This window comes from Manacus candei, unplaced genomic scaffold, assembly GCF_025592945.1.
Source record: "Manacus candei isolate 608988 ecotype Guabito, Panama unplaced genomic scaffold, ASM2559294v1 h1tg000123l, whole genome shotgun sequence".
Classification (NCBI taxonomy): Eukaryota; Metazoa; Chordata; class Aves; order Passeriformes; family Pipridae; genus Manacus; species Manacus candei.
Genome location: NW_026138171.1, coordinates 138,908 through 157,470, shown reverse-complemented (window position 1 = coordinate 157,470; position 18,563 = coordinate 138,908). Strand labels below are relative to the sequence as shown.

At 48.8% G+C, this 18,563-nt stretch overlaps 1 protein-coding gene across 1 annotated transcript in view; it reads right to left on the bottom strand.

Moving 5' to 3' along the window:
• Positions 1-3,159: 3,159 nt before the first annotated feature.
• The window catches only part of LOC127462241 (exocyst complex component 4), a 148,739-nt gene continuing 133,335 nt past the window's right edge, over positions 3,160-18,563 (bottom strand). Inside the window, exon 10 of the mRNA XM_051770695.1 lies at positions 3,160-4,425. Within this exon, the coding sequence (XP_051626655.1) occupies positions 4,188-4,425 (238 nt within the window). The 3' untranslated portion in view covers positions 3,160-4,187. The remainder of the gene's footprint in view (positions 4,426-18,563) is intronic.

Below are 18,563 nucleotides of genomic sequence, written 5' to 3'. Positions count from 1 at the left end.
CTTTGGAGTTTCTCATCCCTCATGGATGTTGGAGCACAAACCCCCTCAGGGCAGAACCTCCCCTGCTCTGCCCACACACAGCTCCAGTTGCTACTGGGATAAGATTCCTGTGGGAATTTCAACTGTGGTGGGAAGAATCCTTGGGTAATAAATTCCTGAGATCTGAGCATGGGCAGCTTTGTGGCCTGCAGGGTCTGCAGGGATGGACAGGGCTTGTGTGCCCCAACAGGAATTAACCCCCATTTGAGTGACTTTTCCACACCTCAGCTGAGTAAAATGATTCTCTTTTCACCCCCAAAATCTCCCTGCTTGTCTATGAGCAACATAATCGACATTTGGGTGACTTCTCCAAGTCTCAGCTCCATCAAATGACCCTTTTCCTCCCCCCAAAAAAGCTCCCAGCTTGTCTGTGAGCTGTAGAATTGACATTCCTGCAATGCTAATTTCCTCTTGGCAGCTCTCCCTGTCTGAGTGCCCTCCCCTTTACTGCCATCACCACATTCCAAATGGGATTTGCAATTATGACTCACGTGAATAAAACAAAACACAGCCAACAAAAGGCAGAAAGAGGCTCAGGAAACTGTTCCAGGTGGAGCTGTCTCTGAATGGAGGGCAGAGGATGAGGCTGGGGGGATCCACACCATGATATCCCTGGAGGGCTTCTCCATCCATCCATCCCTCCCTCCATCCATCCATCCATCCCTATCCATTCTATCTATCCATGCCAGTTAGGCAGGTTTATATCATCCTTAATCCAGAGGATATGGAGGGAGGAGACCCCCAGGAGAGGATGAGCTGGTGACTGACACTCAGTCATGAAAGGAATCACAGCAATTTGCTTCACCTTCCACTTCTGGAGGCTTCAAAACCACGGCATAAAACCCCATAAAACTTATGAGGCTGTAAAGGGGAAATTGTGAAACCCTCATGAACTTTTACAGCCCCCCATGAAAATATTCCGGTTTGTGGGGTGGGGAAGTGTTTCCTTGTCTCTTGAAGCACCAAAGGAGCACTTCCATGTCATGACTGCTCTCTGAGCCTTGGCACAGCGACAAGTGTTTCAAGTGGATTTACAACCCAAAATCTCCAGGGTGTCCTGCAGGGTCATGTCAGGACAGCAAAAGAACTCCTAGGCAAGAACTCGTGCAGGGAACAGAATCGTGGAACCATGGAATGGTTTGGGTTGGAAGGGACCTTCAAGACCATCTGGTTCCAACTCCCCTGCCATGGGCAGGGACACCTTCCACTATCCCAGGTTGCTCCAAGCCCCATCCAACCTGGCCTTGGACACTCCCAGGGATCCAGGAGCAGCCACAGCTTCTCTGGGAAATCCATTCCATCCCCTCCCCACCCTCCCAGACAGCAATTCCCTCCCAATATCCCATCCATCCCTGCCCTCTGGCACTGGGAAGCCATTCCCTGTGTCCTGTCCCTCCCTGCCTTGTCCCCAGTCCCTCTCCAGCTCTCCTGGAGCCCCTTTAGGCCCTGCAAGGGGCTCTCAGCTCTCTCTGGAACCTTCTCTTCTCCAGGTGAATATTCCCAGCTCTCCCAGACTGGCTCCAGAGCAGAGGGATCCAGCCCTGGGAGCAGCTCCAGGGCCTCCTCTGGACTCTCTCCAGCAGCTCCACATCCTCTTGCTGTTGTTCCCAGGGCTGGAGGTAGAACCAGAAATGTTCTCTGTGGTTTTGTAGGAAGGTCCCACACTGAGGATTGGGTCCCTTCAGGACAGAAGTGGGGTGTGTCGTGCTCTGCACAGCTCAGATCCAAGACAAAGGCGGTTCTTGGGTCAGTGCAGAGTTTGCAACAACTTCATGTGGTTTGTTCCCTCTGGAAAACCATCCTCCACTGGGAATGTGTTCTAAATCCCCCATCTGTGTGACCCAGTTCCACAGGTTGGGATGGGGAAATAGTTCCCAGGCAACAAAGTGCTGAGGAAAGAAAAAGCAAATGCTGGCAGGGCAGTGGCAGAAAGTTTCCCAAGGGTTGGTGCTCTCAGGACACTTGTGCTTCTGTTCCATCCATAAGAACTGATAAATCCAGGACTGCCAGAGCCTGCCAAATGTGCCCAAGACCATGAGGGACATGAGGGACATCCATGAGACCCAAAAAGGGTGGTGGCTGCTGTGTGGAGAGAACAGGATCACACAGGCACCTGGGGGACACACTGTGCTCTCAGGGGACTTTCCAAACACCTCCTCAGAACCTCTGGTGTGTCAGCACCACCTTCTTCTTCAAGAAGGCCCCCAAGAGTGGCTCCAGATGGATGTTTAGGGGGGTGTGTGGACACTGGGAGCGGATCAGCAGCAGGGTGTCTGAGGAGTTGTTTACTATGAACAGGAACAGCTTGGCTCTGCCCACAGCAACAGCTTCAGGAACAGGAATGTTCCCAAACTGTTCCCTCCCACCCCCACTCCCTCTCCTGTTAGATTTGAAACAAACACCGACACACAGCCCAGACCCTTTGTGAGGGAATTTTCCCCTCATAAAATAAATAAAACCCAGTTTGAATTAGGCTACAGCAGCTCAGTCTGAATTCAGGAGTAAAACCCAGTCTGAATTTAGGAATAAAACCCAGTCTGAATTAGGCCACGGCAGCTCAGTCTGAATTCAGGAATAAAACCCAGTCTGACATGAGACCACAGAAGCTCAGTCCGAATTCAGGAATAAAACCCAGACTGAATTCAGGAATAAAACCCAGTTTGAATTAGGCTACAGCAGCTCAGTCTGTATTCAGGAGTAAAACCCAGTCTGAATTCAGGAGTAAACCCAGTCTGACATGAGGCCACAGCAGCAGCTCAGTCTGAATTCAGGAATAAAACCCAGTCTGAATTCAGGAGTAAAGCCCAGTCTGAATTTAGGAGTAAAACCCAGTCCAACATTAGGCCACAGCAGCTCAGTCTGAATTGAGGAATAAAACCCAGTTTGAATTAGGCCACAGGAGCTCAGTCTGAACTCAGGAATAAAAAATCTGACATGAGGCCACAGGAGCTCAGCCTGAATTCATGGATGTTGAGAAGCTTCTTGAGGACTGGACTGAATGATTTGGATCATTTCCACGCCGATGGAACCTTGGAGAACACCGTGAATTCGGACCTGGAAAGGAACCTTTTAATCACCACGAACCCACAGTTGTTACAAAAAAAAACCCCAGACAGAACAGAAGAACCTTTGAAGAGTCTTTAAACATCCTTTAATTTTGCAGTTTCAGGACACCCAAGTTACACAGCTCAGGGAGAACCTTTCTCAGCAAGTGAAACCCAGCTGGGTCAACAATTTATTTGCCAAATACAAGTGGAGTGTGACCTTATTTTTGAAGACTATGGTCAAGACAGGGCAGGAATGGTGACCTGAGTGTCCCTCAGCCCACAGAGCTTGGATCTGCCCTCCTGCCCTTGCTGATCACCAGTGCTGAGCCACATAACCCCTTGTGTCCTTCCAGAACATCAAATGACAACGACAAAACGCCTTTGGAGCTGGGCAGGCTCCAAAGATACACTGGGAACAAGAGAATTAAGCTCTGTTATTATCTTATGTTGGCAATTCTCTCCTGCAGCCGCCGTCGCCCGGTGCCAGATGGCTCCAGGATAATGAAAAAGTACAAGTGGGAAACAAATGGTCCCGTGTTCCCTCCCACACTGAGAACTGGCTGAAGGATGTGTCAGCTGAAGGAGCAAACAACGAGGTCTCTTTGCAGTGGGAACAGCAGAAAACTTCATGTGGAGCTTCTCCACTTTTCATGTGGAGAAAACTCTCGTGGAGAACTCGCTGGAGAGCTGAGCAGGCCCCAAAACAGGGCTCAAAACCACCAAGACCCCCACAGGACTGTGCTTGACTGTCATGGTGCTGTTTATTTAGCGTGGTCTGAACTCCCTGACCCGACCCAGCGTGAGATCTTCTCTTTGCCCACCCCACCAGAGACAGCAGCTTGTTTTACACTCCCCAAAGCAAAGCAGCAGGAGCAGAGCAAAGCCAACTATCCCACCCCAAACTCCACCAGGATTCCTGGTCCTGCCGTGGGAGAACACGTGAAGAAGCATGATGATGAATACACATCAGAACCCCCCCCAAAAAACAACCCCAACCCCAAATCCCAGGTGGCATTTCCCTCCCCACCAGCACACAGACAGAGGCCTGGACCTGCCACCTGCCAGTCCCGGCTCTCCCATGGATGTGAGGGGAAGGGCGGGTCACACCGTGGTGATCTTCTTGTCCTTGGTGGCCTGTTTGATGGCAGCCTGCTCACAGATGATCTCCTTGAGCCGCTGCAGCCTCATGTTCTGCGTGGTCTGGTCGCCCACGCCCGTCTGGCTGCGGTGCAGCAGGTTGAGGGCGTAGATGTATTCCAGCTCCGTGTACTTCACCCCCTGATCCACCACCAGGTTCAGCAGCTCGTCTGCCGTGTTGTAGAGCATCTCATAGTACTGCCTGCAAAGCAAGAGAAGGAGAAAACCACCTCGGTAAATGCTCCAGACCTTTATTCCTGCGGAATCGCAGGAGCGCGGAATCAGCCGGGTGGGAAAAGCCCTCCGAGATCATCCAGTCCAAGTGTTGTTCCAACCTCGCTGTGGTTCCCAGCCCGTGGCACTGATGCCACATCCAGTCTCATCCCAAACACCTCCAGGGATGGTGACTCCCTGGGCAGCCCATTCCAATGGCTGAGCACTCTCCATGGAAAACATTCCTTCCTAAAAATAGCATCAACTCTTGCTTTTATTCAGCAGAGAAACATCAGGTTTCTGATGGAAACATCTTCCTATGGAACACCATCATAGAATCCCAGAATGGTTTGGGTTGGAAGGGACCTTAAAGATCAATCAGTTCCAACCCCAACACCTTCCACTCTCCCAGGTTGCTCCAACCTGGCCTTGGACACTTCCAGGGATCCAGGGGCAGCCACAGCTTCTCTGGGAAATCCATTCCAGCCCTTCCCCACCCTCCCAGACAGCAATTCCTTCCCAATATCCCATCTAACCCTCTGGCACTGGGAAGCCATTCCCTGTGTCCTGTCCCTTCCTGCCTTGTCCCCAGTCCCTCTCCAGCTCTCCTGGAGCCCCTTTAGGCCCTGCAAGGGGCTCTCAGTTCTCTCTGGAGCCTTCTCTTCTCCAGGGGAACCCCCCCAGCTCTCCCAACTGAACATCAGGAGATGCCAAGTGGGCACCTACAGGCACAGGGGGGACAAACCTCCCAAGCTGGCTCCTCACACTCTTCCATCCTGAGCTAAAACACAAATTGTGAGGAACTGAGGGCTCCCCTCTTCCAGAAGGTACCAGCAGCTGAGATACCACTGGGATCCCCCATGGAGAAACCAGAATATAGATAAAGATATGTACAGATATATAGATATCATATCATGGTATAGAACTGTCTCAGTGGGAGTGTTTCCTTTAGGAAAAAGAAAGGGAAAGCAGACAAACCACTGGAGAACAGCTGGGAAACAGAGATCCCCCAATCCCCCTGGTTTAGCCTGATAAAAGAGGGGGTTTGTGCAGCTCCAGAGGCAGGGGGGGAGGTAAGGATGGGCCCCTGCACATCCCTGTGCCAGCTGCTCTTTGCAGAAGGGATTTAGGAGAGTCCTGCAGCCCTACAAACTCCTCAGGTTTGGAATGTCACCCTGTGCCAGCTGCTGATCTCAGTTCCCATGTGCATGACAGGGAACCCCAAAACATTCTGTGCCACCCCATCACACGGGACAGTTGACACCATCACAGAAGGTTTGGGTTGGAAGGGACCTCACGGCTCAGCCAGTTCCAACCCCGACACCTTCCACTATCCCAGGTTGCTCTAAGCTGGCCTTGGACATTTCCAGGAATGGGGATGGCAAGTCTTTTTTGCTCCAAAGCACAGAACTTCACCTTCCCAAGGTCACAGAGCACCTTAAAATAAAGAGGAAGGACTAAACCTGCTCTGTCTGAAGCACAAAGGGATCACTGGATGAACTCAGCGACACAGGCCTGTCTTTCCCCCACATCCTTCCACCTTCCTTCCTTCTCACCTCTCCCAAATCTCAGCCAACTGAAGAACAATTCTGCCCCTAACAACCACAGGATTCACCTGCCACTCTTCCCGAGATCAGATTATTTTTTAATTAAAAACTTCCTCTAAAATAAAACCGAGACAGCGGGAGAGAGAAAGACAGTGCGAGAGCGAAAGGTGCTGCATTTTTAATTGGGTGCAATTAAAAACCTGCTGCCTTGGCTTGGCACTGCCTGGGGCCAAACCCTATTTGCATGAGTAATTATTCACTCCATTACCAAGTCTGCTCGACTTTGCCTCCCTTGTCTTTGAAAGTATTAATAAATATTGATCAGGCCCACTCCTGTTTGCCTTCGCCCAAGCAGCTCCGATGGACTCATTTTTTGATGTTATCAAATAATGAAATATGAAAGAAAGGGGGTGGGATGAGCCTCTTGCTCTGTGATTTTTTTTAATTTAGGCTCCTTTGATTAGCAAGGGGAGGTTGTGGGAAGCAAGGATGGGATGGGGGGGGAATAAATGGACACCGGGTGAGGGGGATCTGCTCAGCGAAATCCTTTGGTGTTGTTTTTTAAAGGTGAGCTTTTAAAATCAGGGAAGAGAATTAATATTCATCAGGAGCTCCTTCCATCATCTGACAAACAGGTTAATAAATAATAATATGGGATTAGCACACCTAACCAAAGAGGAAATTTAGCTTCCCAAGCTTTTTGGCTTTAACGTGGGCGCGTGGAAGCTGATTTACCCCACACAGGTCACCAGCCTGGGCAGTAAGAGCTTCCAGGGCTCAAAAATGGGATATTTGGGGTGAGAAGAGAAGAGATTAAAGCTGAATTTACAAATGTATTCACCTGAGTTTGAAATGTCTGAGGTTGGACAGGGCTTGGAGCAAGCTGGGATAGTGGAAGGTCTCCCTGCCCGTAGCAGGGCTGGGAATGGATAGGTTTTAAGGTCTTTTCCAACCTAAACCATTTCAAGGACTCTAAGAAGTCAGAAATGCAGCTGATGGGAACAAACTGACCTGGGAACTCACCAGGGAAATCTTTTTGTTTGTGTGTTTATTCACTCGGTTATAATTTTATTTATATTTTGCTGAAAAGCATCGATGGGACTTGTTGAGTTGATCTGACAGGAGAGGTTTTATACCCTAAACCTGGGGCAGGTCCTTCTGGAGCATCTCTCCTCATTTCCTATGGAAATAAAGTGCTGTTTCACAAGGGTAAGGAAGCATTAATCTGGCTCCAAAACCTTTAGCTCTTCAGGATCTTAAATCCCTGGTCAAACTCTCCACTTAAGCTCAGCTTTAGCGTCGATGGCCCTATTTTGGGGGAGTTAAAGGCTGCCTAAAATATCCAAAGTCATAAATATGCTGCTCATACAGGATGGCCAACTAGTTTTGATGGCTTGGATGACCAAGATTTGTTATTTTTTAATAATAAAATCCATCCTTCACATCCCGACCTTGACATCTGTGATCTGTTCCACTGACGGTGGGATTGGGTTCAAAGGTGCCTTGAATTTTTTGGGCATTTTTTTCAGGACAAACCTAACTTAACCCAAAGCTCAAAATGCACTTTTTCTCCTGGAATTGGCCCAGGAAGATCCACCCTGGCACGAAGAACAGCTCTGTGCTAAGAGCACACAGGGAAAGGCGAATATCCCTGGTGGAAATGCTTCCCAGGGGCAGGAAAAAAAAACATCCCACAGCAAAGCTGAAAAAAAGCCAACTGAGCCACAAACCAGTTTGGTTTTTAAACAGCCCTTTTAAAAGAAAATATCAAGTTGCCAACAAAGAACACATTTTGGAAGGACAAATTTTGAGCACATATATATATATATATAAGTATATATAATAAAAATGGTCTCTTGAACTCTATACTTGGAGAAAGAGAATAAAAATTAAGAAGTTTTCTCACTTAGGGGAAAAAAAAAACCTCTCAGGAAAGGCAATCAGCTCCTCTGAGGGCTGTTAATACCCTCCTCCATTTAAATGTTAATGTTCACCTGTAACCCAAGGCCTGCTGCACTCAAAAAAACCTTTTTCAAAAGGTGGCCAGGTGAATTCGAAATGAAATTCTGATTTTCCCTGGGAGTGACTTGATCTCTTCTTCAGAGAAGGACCTTCAGATGAGAGGAATAAAGGATCTCACTTTAATTATTCCTTTGTTAGGGAGCTGGGGGCTGCTCTGAGCAGCGGAGACAGAAAGAGAAGCACAAGGCAAGAACTCAGAGCTGGGTGTGATTTACCCAGAGGGAACAAAAAAAAGGGTATATATACATTTTGTGCCTTATCTCCCTCTCTTTTGGGGGATTTGGGAGGCACTTTGACAGCCCCCAGAAGTGCTGCTCTAATAGGAAAGTCGAAAAGGTTAAGCAGGAAGAACTTACACTAAAAATCTGGATAAAAACTAAATGAGGGGAGGTTTTAAGACAGGATTTAAGGAATGTTTTATGATGAGGGTGGTGAAAGACTGGCATGGGTTGCCCAGAGAAGCTGTGGCTGCCCCTGGATCCATGGCAGTGTCCAAGGCCAGGCTGGAGCAAGCTGGGATAGTGGAAGGTGTTGGGGATGGAACTGGATGGGCTTTAAGGTCCCTTTCGACCCAAACCGTGCTGTGATCCCATGAAAACCCACCAGACAGCACAAGAAAGCAAATGAAGATGAAAATAACCCCAAATCTGTGGTTATAAAATCACTCAGCTCTGATATTTGCAGATCCTGGTGGAACCAGGACATTTAAATACGAGGGGGGACGTGAGTGAGGGCAAAAAGGGCAAATGCAGCAAGAAATTATTTCAGTCAAATATCTTCAGTTGGGTAATGCAGAAAAAAATGTATTTTCAGGCCTGGCTTGACCAAGGAGAGAATCCCTGAAGAATTCTCTTCCCCAAGGAGACAATTTCTGCCTGTGTGGAGACATCTGAGGTGGGAAAGGGAGAGAGATGAGGACGGAGATGACGGTTCCAGGGGCAGGAGGGATGAGCTCCAGCACCCAGGGTTTGGCAGTGCGAGTCCTGAAAACACCAAGCAAAGGAAAAATCCATGGAAAGCAGCAGTTCCTGGAATTCCCACATCTCAGGAGGGCTGCAGAGATGTTTGCACACGTGTCAAGCAGCATTTTAAAGCAAAATCCTGCAAGGACAGGTACTGGTTGTTCCACCTTCAGAGCTTCGAAAATTGGGATGGGAGGGGTCTGCTACGTCACATCATGGAATGGATTCATATCATGGAATGGTTTGGGGTGGAAGGAACCTTAAAGATCATCCACCACTGCTCATCCTGTAGCTGCAGCTACAACCCTAAAATAAGTGAATTCCATCACCCTCAGGACTCCATTCCATGGGGGAACGTGGATCCTGATCGACATTTCTTAGGATTCCTTCCCTGATTTTTAATTAACCTGGCGCAGTTCTGGGGACAACAACAGGAACGATCCTTCTCTGCCTCCAGAAGAACCCAAAGTGCTCCAGGGGGAATTCCCAGAGGTGGTTTTGCTGTTCTAAGTCAACCTCAGCTCCTCTTGGACACCAAGCCAAGACTTCTCTCTGCCTGCGGTGAGAAACCCCCACATTTCTCCGTGGGCTGTGGAAGGAACCCAAAATTAGGCCAGAAATGTTCATGCCACTCTGATCAACACCTTCTCTAGGGGCAGTAGAGCCCACCTCACTCACAGCCCCTCAAGAACCCAGAGGGAGATGTGCCATCACCACAATTTGGGGGCAGGAGAGCCCAGAAGGCTCTGCAGGAAAAGCGTGTCCAGAATGTCAAAAAACACTTCAAAGCCTAAAAGGTTCAAACATCCAAGATGTGAAATGGGTTGGGAAAGAAAACAAAGCACGAGGGGGAGAAATAAAAGTGAATTTATAATATAATGGTGCTTCACGCTGCAAATCACAGCCCTGAACAGGTAATCAAGGCTGGCGTGGAAGGATAATATTGGCTTTTTTTTTTTCCTTTAAAACTGCAAAAAGAATTAAAAATTAATATTAAAAATAATTAAAAACTATTTTTTTGAGGCAGAAAACGGTATCAGAGATGGGAAGCCCTCACACCTTGATCAGCACTGTACCCACTGCAGTGCATGGGCAACAAAAATCAATGTATTTATTCAAAAGCCATAAGTCCAACCTTCTAATTAAAGGCAGCCACGTTATAAAATCTAATTACTTTCCCCTTTCAAGTTGAAACCACAGAGACAGTGCAGGAAACACCACACATAAATCAGCTCACCTCAGTGGTGCTTTCTACATGAATTAAGCAATTTTGGGTAAAAAGACCCAGACAACATTTTTGGGGTGCAATGGCAGTTCTGTAGGACTGAACACTTGATCTTCTCTCGCTACAAACCCTTTTTGTGAGACACAGATGATAAATCACCTCTGAAACGTGGAGATAATTAACAAAGAGAAAGGTAGAGTAGGTGCAGAACATCACCACTCTTCCCAAAGGTCTCTCCTTTTCCCTCTGCTCCTTTTTATCCTGATATTTCCAAGCTCTACCTTTAATATTTCCTTCTTATTCCCTTTTTCCCTTCCTCCCACGGTTCATCGCTCGTGTCTTGGACAACGTGGCCCTGCTGGGAAATGAGCTCAAGCTGTACCAGGGGAGGGTCACATTGGACATAAGGAGGAATTTTCTCATGGAAAGGGTGGTCAGGTCTTGGAAGAGGCTGCCCAGGGAGGTTTGGAGTCCCCAGCCCTGGAGGTGTCCAAGGAAGGCCTGGCCGTGGCACTCAGTGCTCTGGGCTGGGGGACAAGGTGGGCATCGGGCACAGGGGGGACTTGAGGATCTTTGAGGTCTTTTCCAACCTCAGTGATTCTGGGATTCTCTGAACCAGGGAGAGTGAAAAGTGGTCTTTGTACTTTGAGGGTTTGACCTAAACTACTTATTTTCCAACCTGCAACATTTTCACAGCTTGATTTTCCTGAATCCCGTTTGCCACCTTCCTAAGGGGACAAGGGACAGGAGGAGAGGGAACGGCCTTAAGCTGTGCCAGGGGTGGGTCAGGTTGGACATGAGGAGGAATTTCCTCATGGAAAGGGTTGTTAAACATTGGCAGGGGCTGCCCAGGGAGGTGGTGGAGTCCCCATCCCTGGAGGTGTCCAAGGAATGACCGTCCGTGGCACTCGGTGCTGATCAGTCACAAGTTGGACTTGACAATCTTGGAGGTCTTTTCCAACCTCCATAATTCATAATAACTCACAACTACGGAATTATTCATAACTCATAATCTGTATTTCATAATCCATAATTTATAATGATGGAATTATGATCCTAAAACTCTCGGAATGCAGATGCCTGGGGATCTCTGAGCATCACCACGAGGGGAAAACACACACACACAGAGCACTTAAACCCCACCCCTGAACAGCTCCAAGCCCTCTGTGATCCACAGGAATTACACAGCTCTTCAAAGGGAGGATAAATCCATTAAACCCCATTAAATAATTTTTCAAAAAAAAAACCCAACAATGTCTGAGACAACTCCTTGTAGCTCCAAACTGGCTGATCTAGGATGAGAGATGGAAATCTTCCCTCTCCAAATGGAACTTTACAGGGTATTAAACAAGCACCCTCAGCACTTATCTAAATCTTTAATTAGTTCTATAATATACTGATGATATCGAGGCTAATTAAATTTATACAGATAAAGAGCAATGAAATTCTAGCCAAGTGAGCTGGAAAGTACATATTAAACAGTAAATTTAATGGCTCGAGCAGATAAATGCAATTTTATATGTAAAAAAAAAAATTAAATTCAATTTACATGTTGTATTAAAATTGATTTTGAGTGTGCAAATGATTGGGGGAAGGGGGGGGGAATCTCTTTAATAGATCAGTAAAAGTGCTAATCTGACCTGTTTAAATATCAGTTATTAATGCCAGCATTTGCAAATAAGCCACACACATTTGCATTTTACTGCACGTGGTAAAAAAGAAAAAACCAAAAAATTCCCTATGCCATCTGCCAGTTCATAAAGAATATTAAGGGGTTTTTCCCTTTGCCTCGTGCATAAATGAGAGGAAATGTGGAAATGAATGTAGCTTGGAAGCAGTTCCATGGAAAGGGCTGCAAATTGCTCCAGTCGGCAAAAAAATCCCACAATTTTAGCTCCCCTCCGGGACCAACAGTTCCTGTGGCAAAAGCCCGGCTTTATTTAGGATCAAGTGGCTCGGAACTGGGTGTAAAACCAGGGAGATGCTCAGTGGGGAGAGAATGTGGAGCTCTAATAAAAGCAGGAATGTTTGGGAGCTGCCGGTGGGTGGAGGACACGTGGATGGGACCTGCTGAGGATGGGGAAGGACAGGCTGTGACACGGGGATGTGGAGGGACTTCCAGGGGGTCCAGCAATCCATGTCTGCCTGGAGTAAGGATGGTTGAGTCCAGTAATCCATGTCTGCCTGGAGTAAGGATGGTTGAGTCGAACAAATCAATGTGCCAGAGAAAACTGCTGGCTGAGGAAGAGTGTGGCAGCAGGAGCAGGGCAGGGCTTGTGCCCCTGGGCTGGGCGCTGGGGAGGCCACCCCTGGAGTGCTGTGTCCAGCTCTGGGCCCTGAGCTCAGGAAGGCCCTGGAGGGGCTGGAGCAGGGGCAGAGAAGAGCAGCCAGGCTGGGGAAGGGACTGGAGCCCAAGTGCTGGGAGGAGAGGCTGAGGGAGCTGGGGGGGCTCAGCCTGGAGAGGAGGAGGCTCAGGGGAGACCTCCTCACTCTCTGCAACTCCCTGCCAGGAGGGGGGAGCCGGGGCGGGGGGTCGGGTTCTGCTCCAGGGAACCAGTAGTAGGACAGGAGGGCACGGCCTCAAGCTGGGCCAGGGCAGGGGCAGGTTGGACATCAGGAGGGAATGTTTTCCATGGAGAGGGATCAGCCATTGGAATGGGCTGCCCAGGGAAGTGGGGGATTCTCCATCCCTGGAGGTGTTTAAGGACAGACTGGATGTGGCATCAGTGCCATGGGCTGGGAACCACAGCGGGGTTGGAGCAAGGGTTGGACTGGATAATCTCGGAGGGCTTTTCCAACCCGGCTGATTCTGGGATTCTGTGATTCTATGACAACGCAGAATCCGTATCTGAGCTACAATTACAGTGTGCACTTAGGCAAACTCCAGCTTTCCATGCTAATGTGCTTGTGAGATGTCACCTGGATTTTATGCCTTTCCCACATCATTCATCTCAAATCTGCAACACAAATCATCAAACACATGGGGAGCTTTACAGCCTTCAGGAAAATCCAAGGGGGAGTTTACACACTGCCAATCATCTCCTGAATATTCCGATGGATTGACATCATATGTGTGCATTCCGTGCCGTGCTCAGGGTGTGATTATTTCAATATCTCCCTAAAAATCCAGGAGTCTGGGCTTCACCTGAGCCATGGATTTCTCTTGGCTCCAAGCTGAGGTTCATCACAGGACACATTTAATTGCTCCATGGGAGCCGGCGCGTTGATCCCCGACATCTGACGCGCGAAAGTTCGGGGACGTCAACTGGGCCCCTCGCAGGTGCCGCCCTGCAGAACGTTCCCAGACAGCCTCCATCTGTCAGAGATGGAAAGGATCACTCTCCATCAATAATTCACCTCCTTCCCTCCGCGTTTCCTGCGCTCCAGTCGGAATTTTTAATGTCAGGCACCGCCCTGGACAGACAGGCGACGCCTCATCTGCATTGCCGGCTTTCGTGCCCCTTTGGCAGCTGAGGAATCATCATCTCTCCCTTTGAGGATTTGGGTTTTGGCTGCAAAAATGTCCTTTAGGGACAGCTCGTCTCATTCCAGGCTGCAAGTCAGTGGATAATTATGACAGTCGTACTTTGGTATCCGAATTCCAACTCAGGAGGGTCAAAAGCTTTCAGATGGACCCAAAGAAAGCTTGTGGGGAACTACTGGGGTGGTTGAATCCCCCAAAATAGGATGTTACTGCATCTAATGGGGTGGCTGAATCCCCAAAATACCCAAACTAGGATGTTACTGCATCTAATGGGGTGGCTGAATACACAGGGAGGCAGGGATAGGACAAGGGAGAGTGTTTTGAACTCAAAGAGTGGAGATTTAGGTCTGATGTTCAGAGGAATTTAGATGTTGTGAGGGTGGACACGGGTTGCCCAGAGAAGCTGTGGCTGCCTCTGGATCCCTGGAAGTGTCCAAGGCCAGGTTGGAGCAACCTGGGAGAGTGGAAGGTGTTGGGGTTGGAACTGGATGACCTTGAAGACACTGCTAAAGACACGTGGCTTGGCCAAAGGACTCACTGCCAGCTTTGAGTTGGCCAAAAAACTCTCCAAACCAGACCAAAAGTCAATGAATTAAGGATTTCGGTGATTAAAGAGTAATTAACTGCAGAGGGAAATGAAGGAACGTGTCTCAAACTGCCTAAACACAAGTGCCCAGTGCAACCACTTCACCCTTGTGGTCACCACCAACCCATGTCCCCAAGTGCCACATCCACACCTTGAATACTTCCAGGGATGGTGACTCCACCCCTGCCCTGGGCAGCCTGTTACAACCCCTTCCAGCAAAAAAAATTCCTAATATCCAGTCTAAAGCTCTCCTGAGTGACTTAAAGGAGCTGGATCCCTCTCCCTGCTGTGGTTCCTGGGCTATCCCTGAATCCCTGCTCTGCTCTGAAGTTCTGTCATGGATTGACCCCGTTGATCCTCTCACTTATGTTATTTCTGCCCTCTGCTCATTTTCCCTCTTCCTTTCCCACCAGGAATTGGCCCTGGGCCATTGCTCTCCCCTTGGAAGCCCCTCTCCCACGAGTGGCTGTGTCCTCATCTGTCCCCAAGTGAGGGGACACCCCTATTTCACTCGCTCCCAGCCTGCTCCAAAGGAAACATTCCCGAATCCAGGATGCTGTTGCTTCAGCAGATTGAAATGCTCTGCTCTGGGCTCAATCTAATTATCAGAGAATCACAGAATCACATTAAGAGAGAGAGAGAGAGAAACAGAGGGAGACAGAGAGAGAAATAGAGAAAATATGGGAGTGCAGAGCAGAGAGAAGTGATGAGCAGTGACTCCAACACGTCTCACAGCCCCGGGATCTGTTATTCCGGAGCGGAGAAGGGGCTATGGAGCATCTGCAGCTTTGCAGTTTCTAATGAGATCTGACTGACAGGGTAAACCAATCTGCTGCTGAGGGACTCAAATGTGTCTTCTCTGTCTGTGGGGCCTGTGCAGGAAAGGCTGAGCCTGCTGGGAAAAAGGCAGGACATGTTTCTAATTGCTTCCATTTGCAGGTTGGAGCCAGGCAACAGAGGTGCTGACAGTCACAGAACCACAGAAACATGGAATCAGTTGGGTTGCAAAAGCCCTCTGAGATCATCCAGCCCAACCCTTGATCCAACCCCGCCGTGGTTCCCAGCCCATGGCACTGATGCCACATCCAGTCTGTCCTTAAACACCTCCAGAGATGGAAAATCCACCTCCCTCCTGGGCAACCCATTCCAGTGGCTGAGCACTCTCCATGGAAAACTTTCCTTCCTGATATCCAACCTGACCCTGCCCTGGCAGAGTTTAAGACCGAGCCCTCTTGTCTTACTGATCCCTGCCTGGGAGCAGAGCCCGACCCCCCCCCAGCTCCCCCCTCCTGGCAGGGAGTTGCAGAGAGTGAGGAGGTCTCCCCTGAGCCTCCTCCTCTCCAGGCTGAGCCCCCCCAGCTCCCTCAGCCTCTCCTCCCAGCACTTGGGCTCCAGTCCCTTCCCCAGCCTGGCTGCTCTTCTCTGCCCCTGCTCCAGCCCCTCCAGGGCCTTCCTGAGCTCAGGGCCCAGAGTTGGACACAGCACTCAATCCAATATTTACCTCTCCCTCAGTTGCAGGCAAATGCCTGGGATGGCTGTTGATGGTTCACCCTCTTTTTGGGATTTTTTTGGTGTGTGTCACACCAAGTTCCCTTCTTAAAAGTCTGGTTTTCCCTCTAAAAGCTGTTTGTTGGGCATCTAATCAGAAGCTTCCAGGAAACATGGAAGTAGAAAGCAATTTCTATCCCAAATAGGAGCTTTAAGCAGGTTGTGGGAGAGCTCAGACATGGAGTTCACATTCACATTCACTCACAGGGGGATTTATTCCCATGGGATGATTCTGGATCATACTGAGGGTTGGTCTCTTCTCCCAAGTGAAGAGGACAAGAGGCCTCAAGTTTCCAACAGGAAACGGCCTCAAGTTGTGCCAGGGGATGTTTAGGTTGGATATTAGGGAAAATTTCTTCCCAAAAAATGCTGTCCAGCCCTGGCACAGCTGCCCAGGGCAGTGGTGGAGTCCCCATCCCTGGAGGGATTTAAAAGCTGGGTGGATGTGGCACTTGGGGACAGAGGGCACTGGTGGCCTTGGCAGTGCTGGGGGAACTTGGACTTGATGGTCTCAGAGGGCTTTTCCAACCTAAAAAATTCCATGATTCTAAATGCAGACCATCCACTGAAGCCCATCCATGTGCTGCAGGTGCCACTCTTTGCTACTCCAAACCATAAAAAAACCCCTTAAACTGAGCAAAACCAATGGAAATCCCTCTTCTTCCTCACTTGGACTTCCATGGGATCAACACTTCCATCCCTGCATGTTGCTCAGTGTCTCCAGCCATGGTTTCAGCCCAACACCTTGTGTGAGGCTTGATGTGAATTCCTGAAGATATGGAAGTGCAGGGGACCAGGAGAAGCTCCTTGGACCAGACTGAGAGAAGAGAATAGAAATGCTGGAATGTTCCTTTGGAAGTTTTAAAGCCAGTAGGTGAATAAAGCTGCTCTCTGGGCACACAAAGCCTGCCCAGACCCTCCCTGGTCAGAGCCAGTGGTGTATTCCATGTGTTTTATGCTTTATGTGGACCTGGAAATGAGCTTCCACACTCATCCTCACATTTCTCTGGCATAGAAAAGCCTGTGTGAACCCAGGCAGAGTCTGCACACCGTGGTGGGGCTGGGGTTTGATGTCCTGATCAGATTCAAGACCTGATCTCCAAACTCTGCAGCTGCTGGGAAAGCCCTGTGGCCTCTTCCCAGCCCACATATTTCATGTTAAAAAGGAAATTCGGGGAGAGACTGAAATTCAGGGAGAGACTGAAATTCAGGGAGAGACTGAAGCCCCCCCTGTGTGGGATGGACACCCAAGGCTGGAAACCAACGTGTCCTACCTGGGTTTCCCTGGAAATCTGAGCCCCTTGTGAGCTTACTCACCCCAGTGCTGGCCAAGCACCGCTTGGTTTTGCTCCATATCTTTGCTGCCATTCCCCCTATCCCAAATCCTGTGCAGTTAAATAAATCCAACATGGATAAACACTGTGATTTCCCAGAGCCACCGCGGGACCGACACCCAGGACGTGCCTTCAAAACCTGCTCTGCAACAAAAACCAACACCCACCTCACATCCCACAGGCCCAGAGAAACAAAATGATCCAATCCCAACTGGACAGGCAGAATTCCCTAAACTCAGTTCTACAAGGAAGTGGCCGGTGGCAAAGTCTGGTCACGGAGGCCAAAGTCACCGAAAGGCAGAAAACCAGGAGAAAAAAACTTCCAACGAGAAAAATCCCTTCCCTTTTAATTACCATTAGCAATGCAGCATGACAGAGGGAGATAAACACACATGCACCTCCACAAATAAGGAGCTTGGGAACACAAAGTAATTACTTTGATTTTTTTTTTTTATGTGTGGATTTTTTTTTTTTTTTTTTTAACTTTCCCCCCACCGACATTCAAAAAACTTCTTAGTCACCAGAAAGAGCACGTATCAGCAAAAGACTGTCACCTCGGGGATAAATGAGGGGATTTGTTTGTAATTCATTTCCAGCAGAATCTACTCTGATGGTGTTTTTTTTTTAAGGTGCGGGAGGAACGTGCTGTGGCCAAGTCTAACAGTCAAAAAAAAAAAAAAGAAAACAAACAAACAAAAAAAATCCCCAAACAAAAAAAGACTTAAAAATGTTTATTCCCATCTTCCCCAGCTCGTGTGCCTGGAAATGTGAAGGCTGAGAAGTTCGACTCCATTGATTGTTTCGCTAAACACAACCAAGAACCGAGCGAAGAAAAGTCAATGGAGCCTCTCGGTTTTTCAGTCCATTTCCAGTTTAGGAAAATTGAATTAATCTCTTTTCCTCAGAGCAGCTCGGAACATCCACATTCAGGCCCCGAAAAAATCATTACAGAGGCCGCTAAAACCTCTCCTTTTAAAGGTTACGGAGCGGGAGATTAAAAGAGCCTCAGGGAAGAACCGGAATGCCTGAGCAAAATAAAACACGGAGGCAAGACTGGAAAGCCTGGGCAGGACCAGCACTTTCCAGAACACGCTGATGTGGGAGCTACCAAATTAATCCAGCCCCCTAGTCCAGTTAAGATGGGGTGTAAAGCCCTGCTGAGGGGGCTTAAGGATGGATCTGCCCACCTGCAAAGTCATCTGCTCACCCCACACAGCCGTGGAGGGGCCCAGCAATAGATGTGCCAGGGATAATTCCACCTGAGGTCACCTCTGCTCCCTGATCCTCGGGAGGAAGCCACAGGCACTCCCAGGAGGTGACTCCTCAGAGGCCCCTTCGTCTCATTGCAAAGAAAATTTAAACCAATTCAGAAGAATCACACCCTAAAAGCATCCTCACTTCTCACTGTGAAGGGAACAA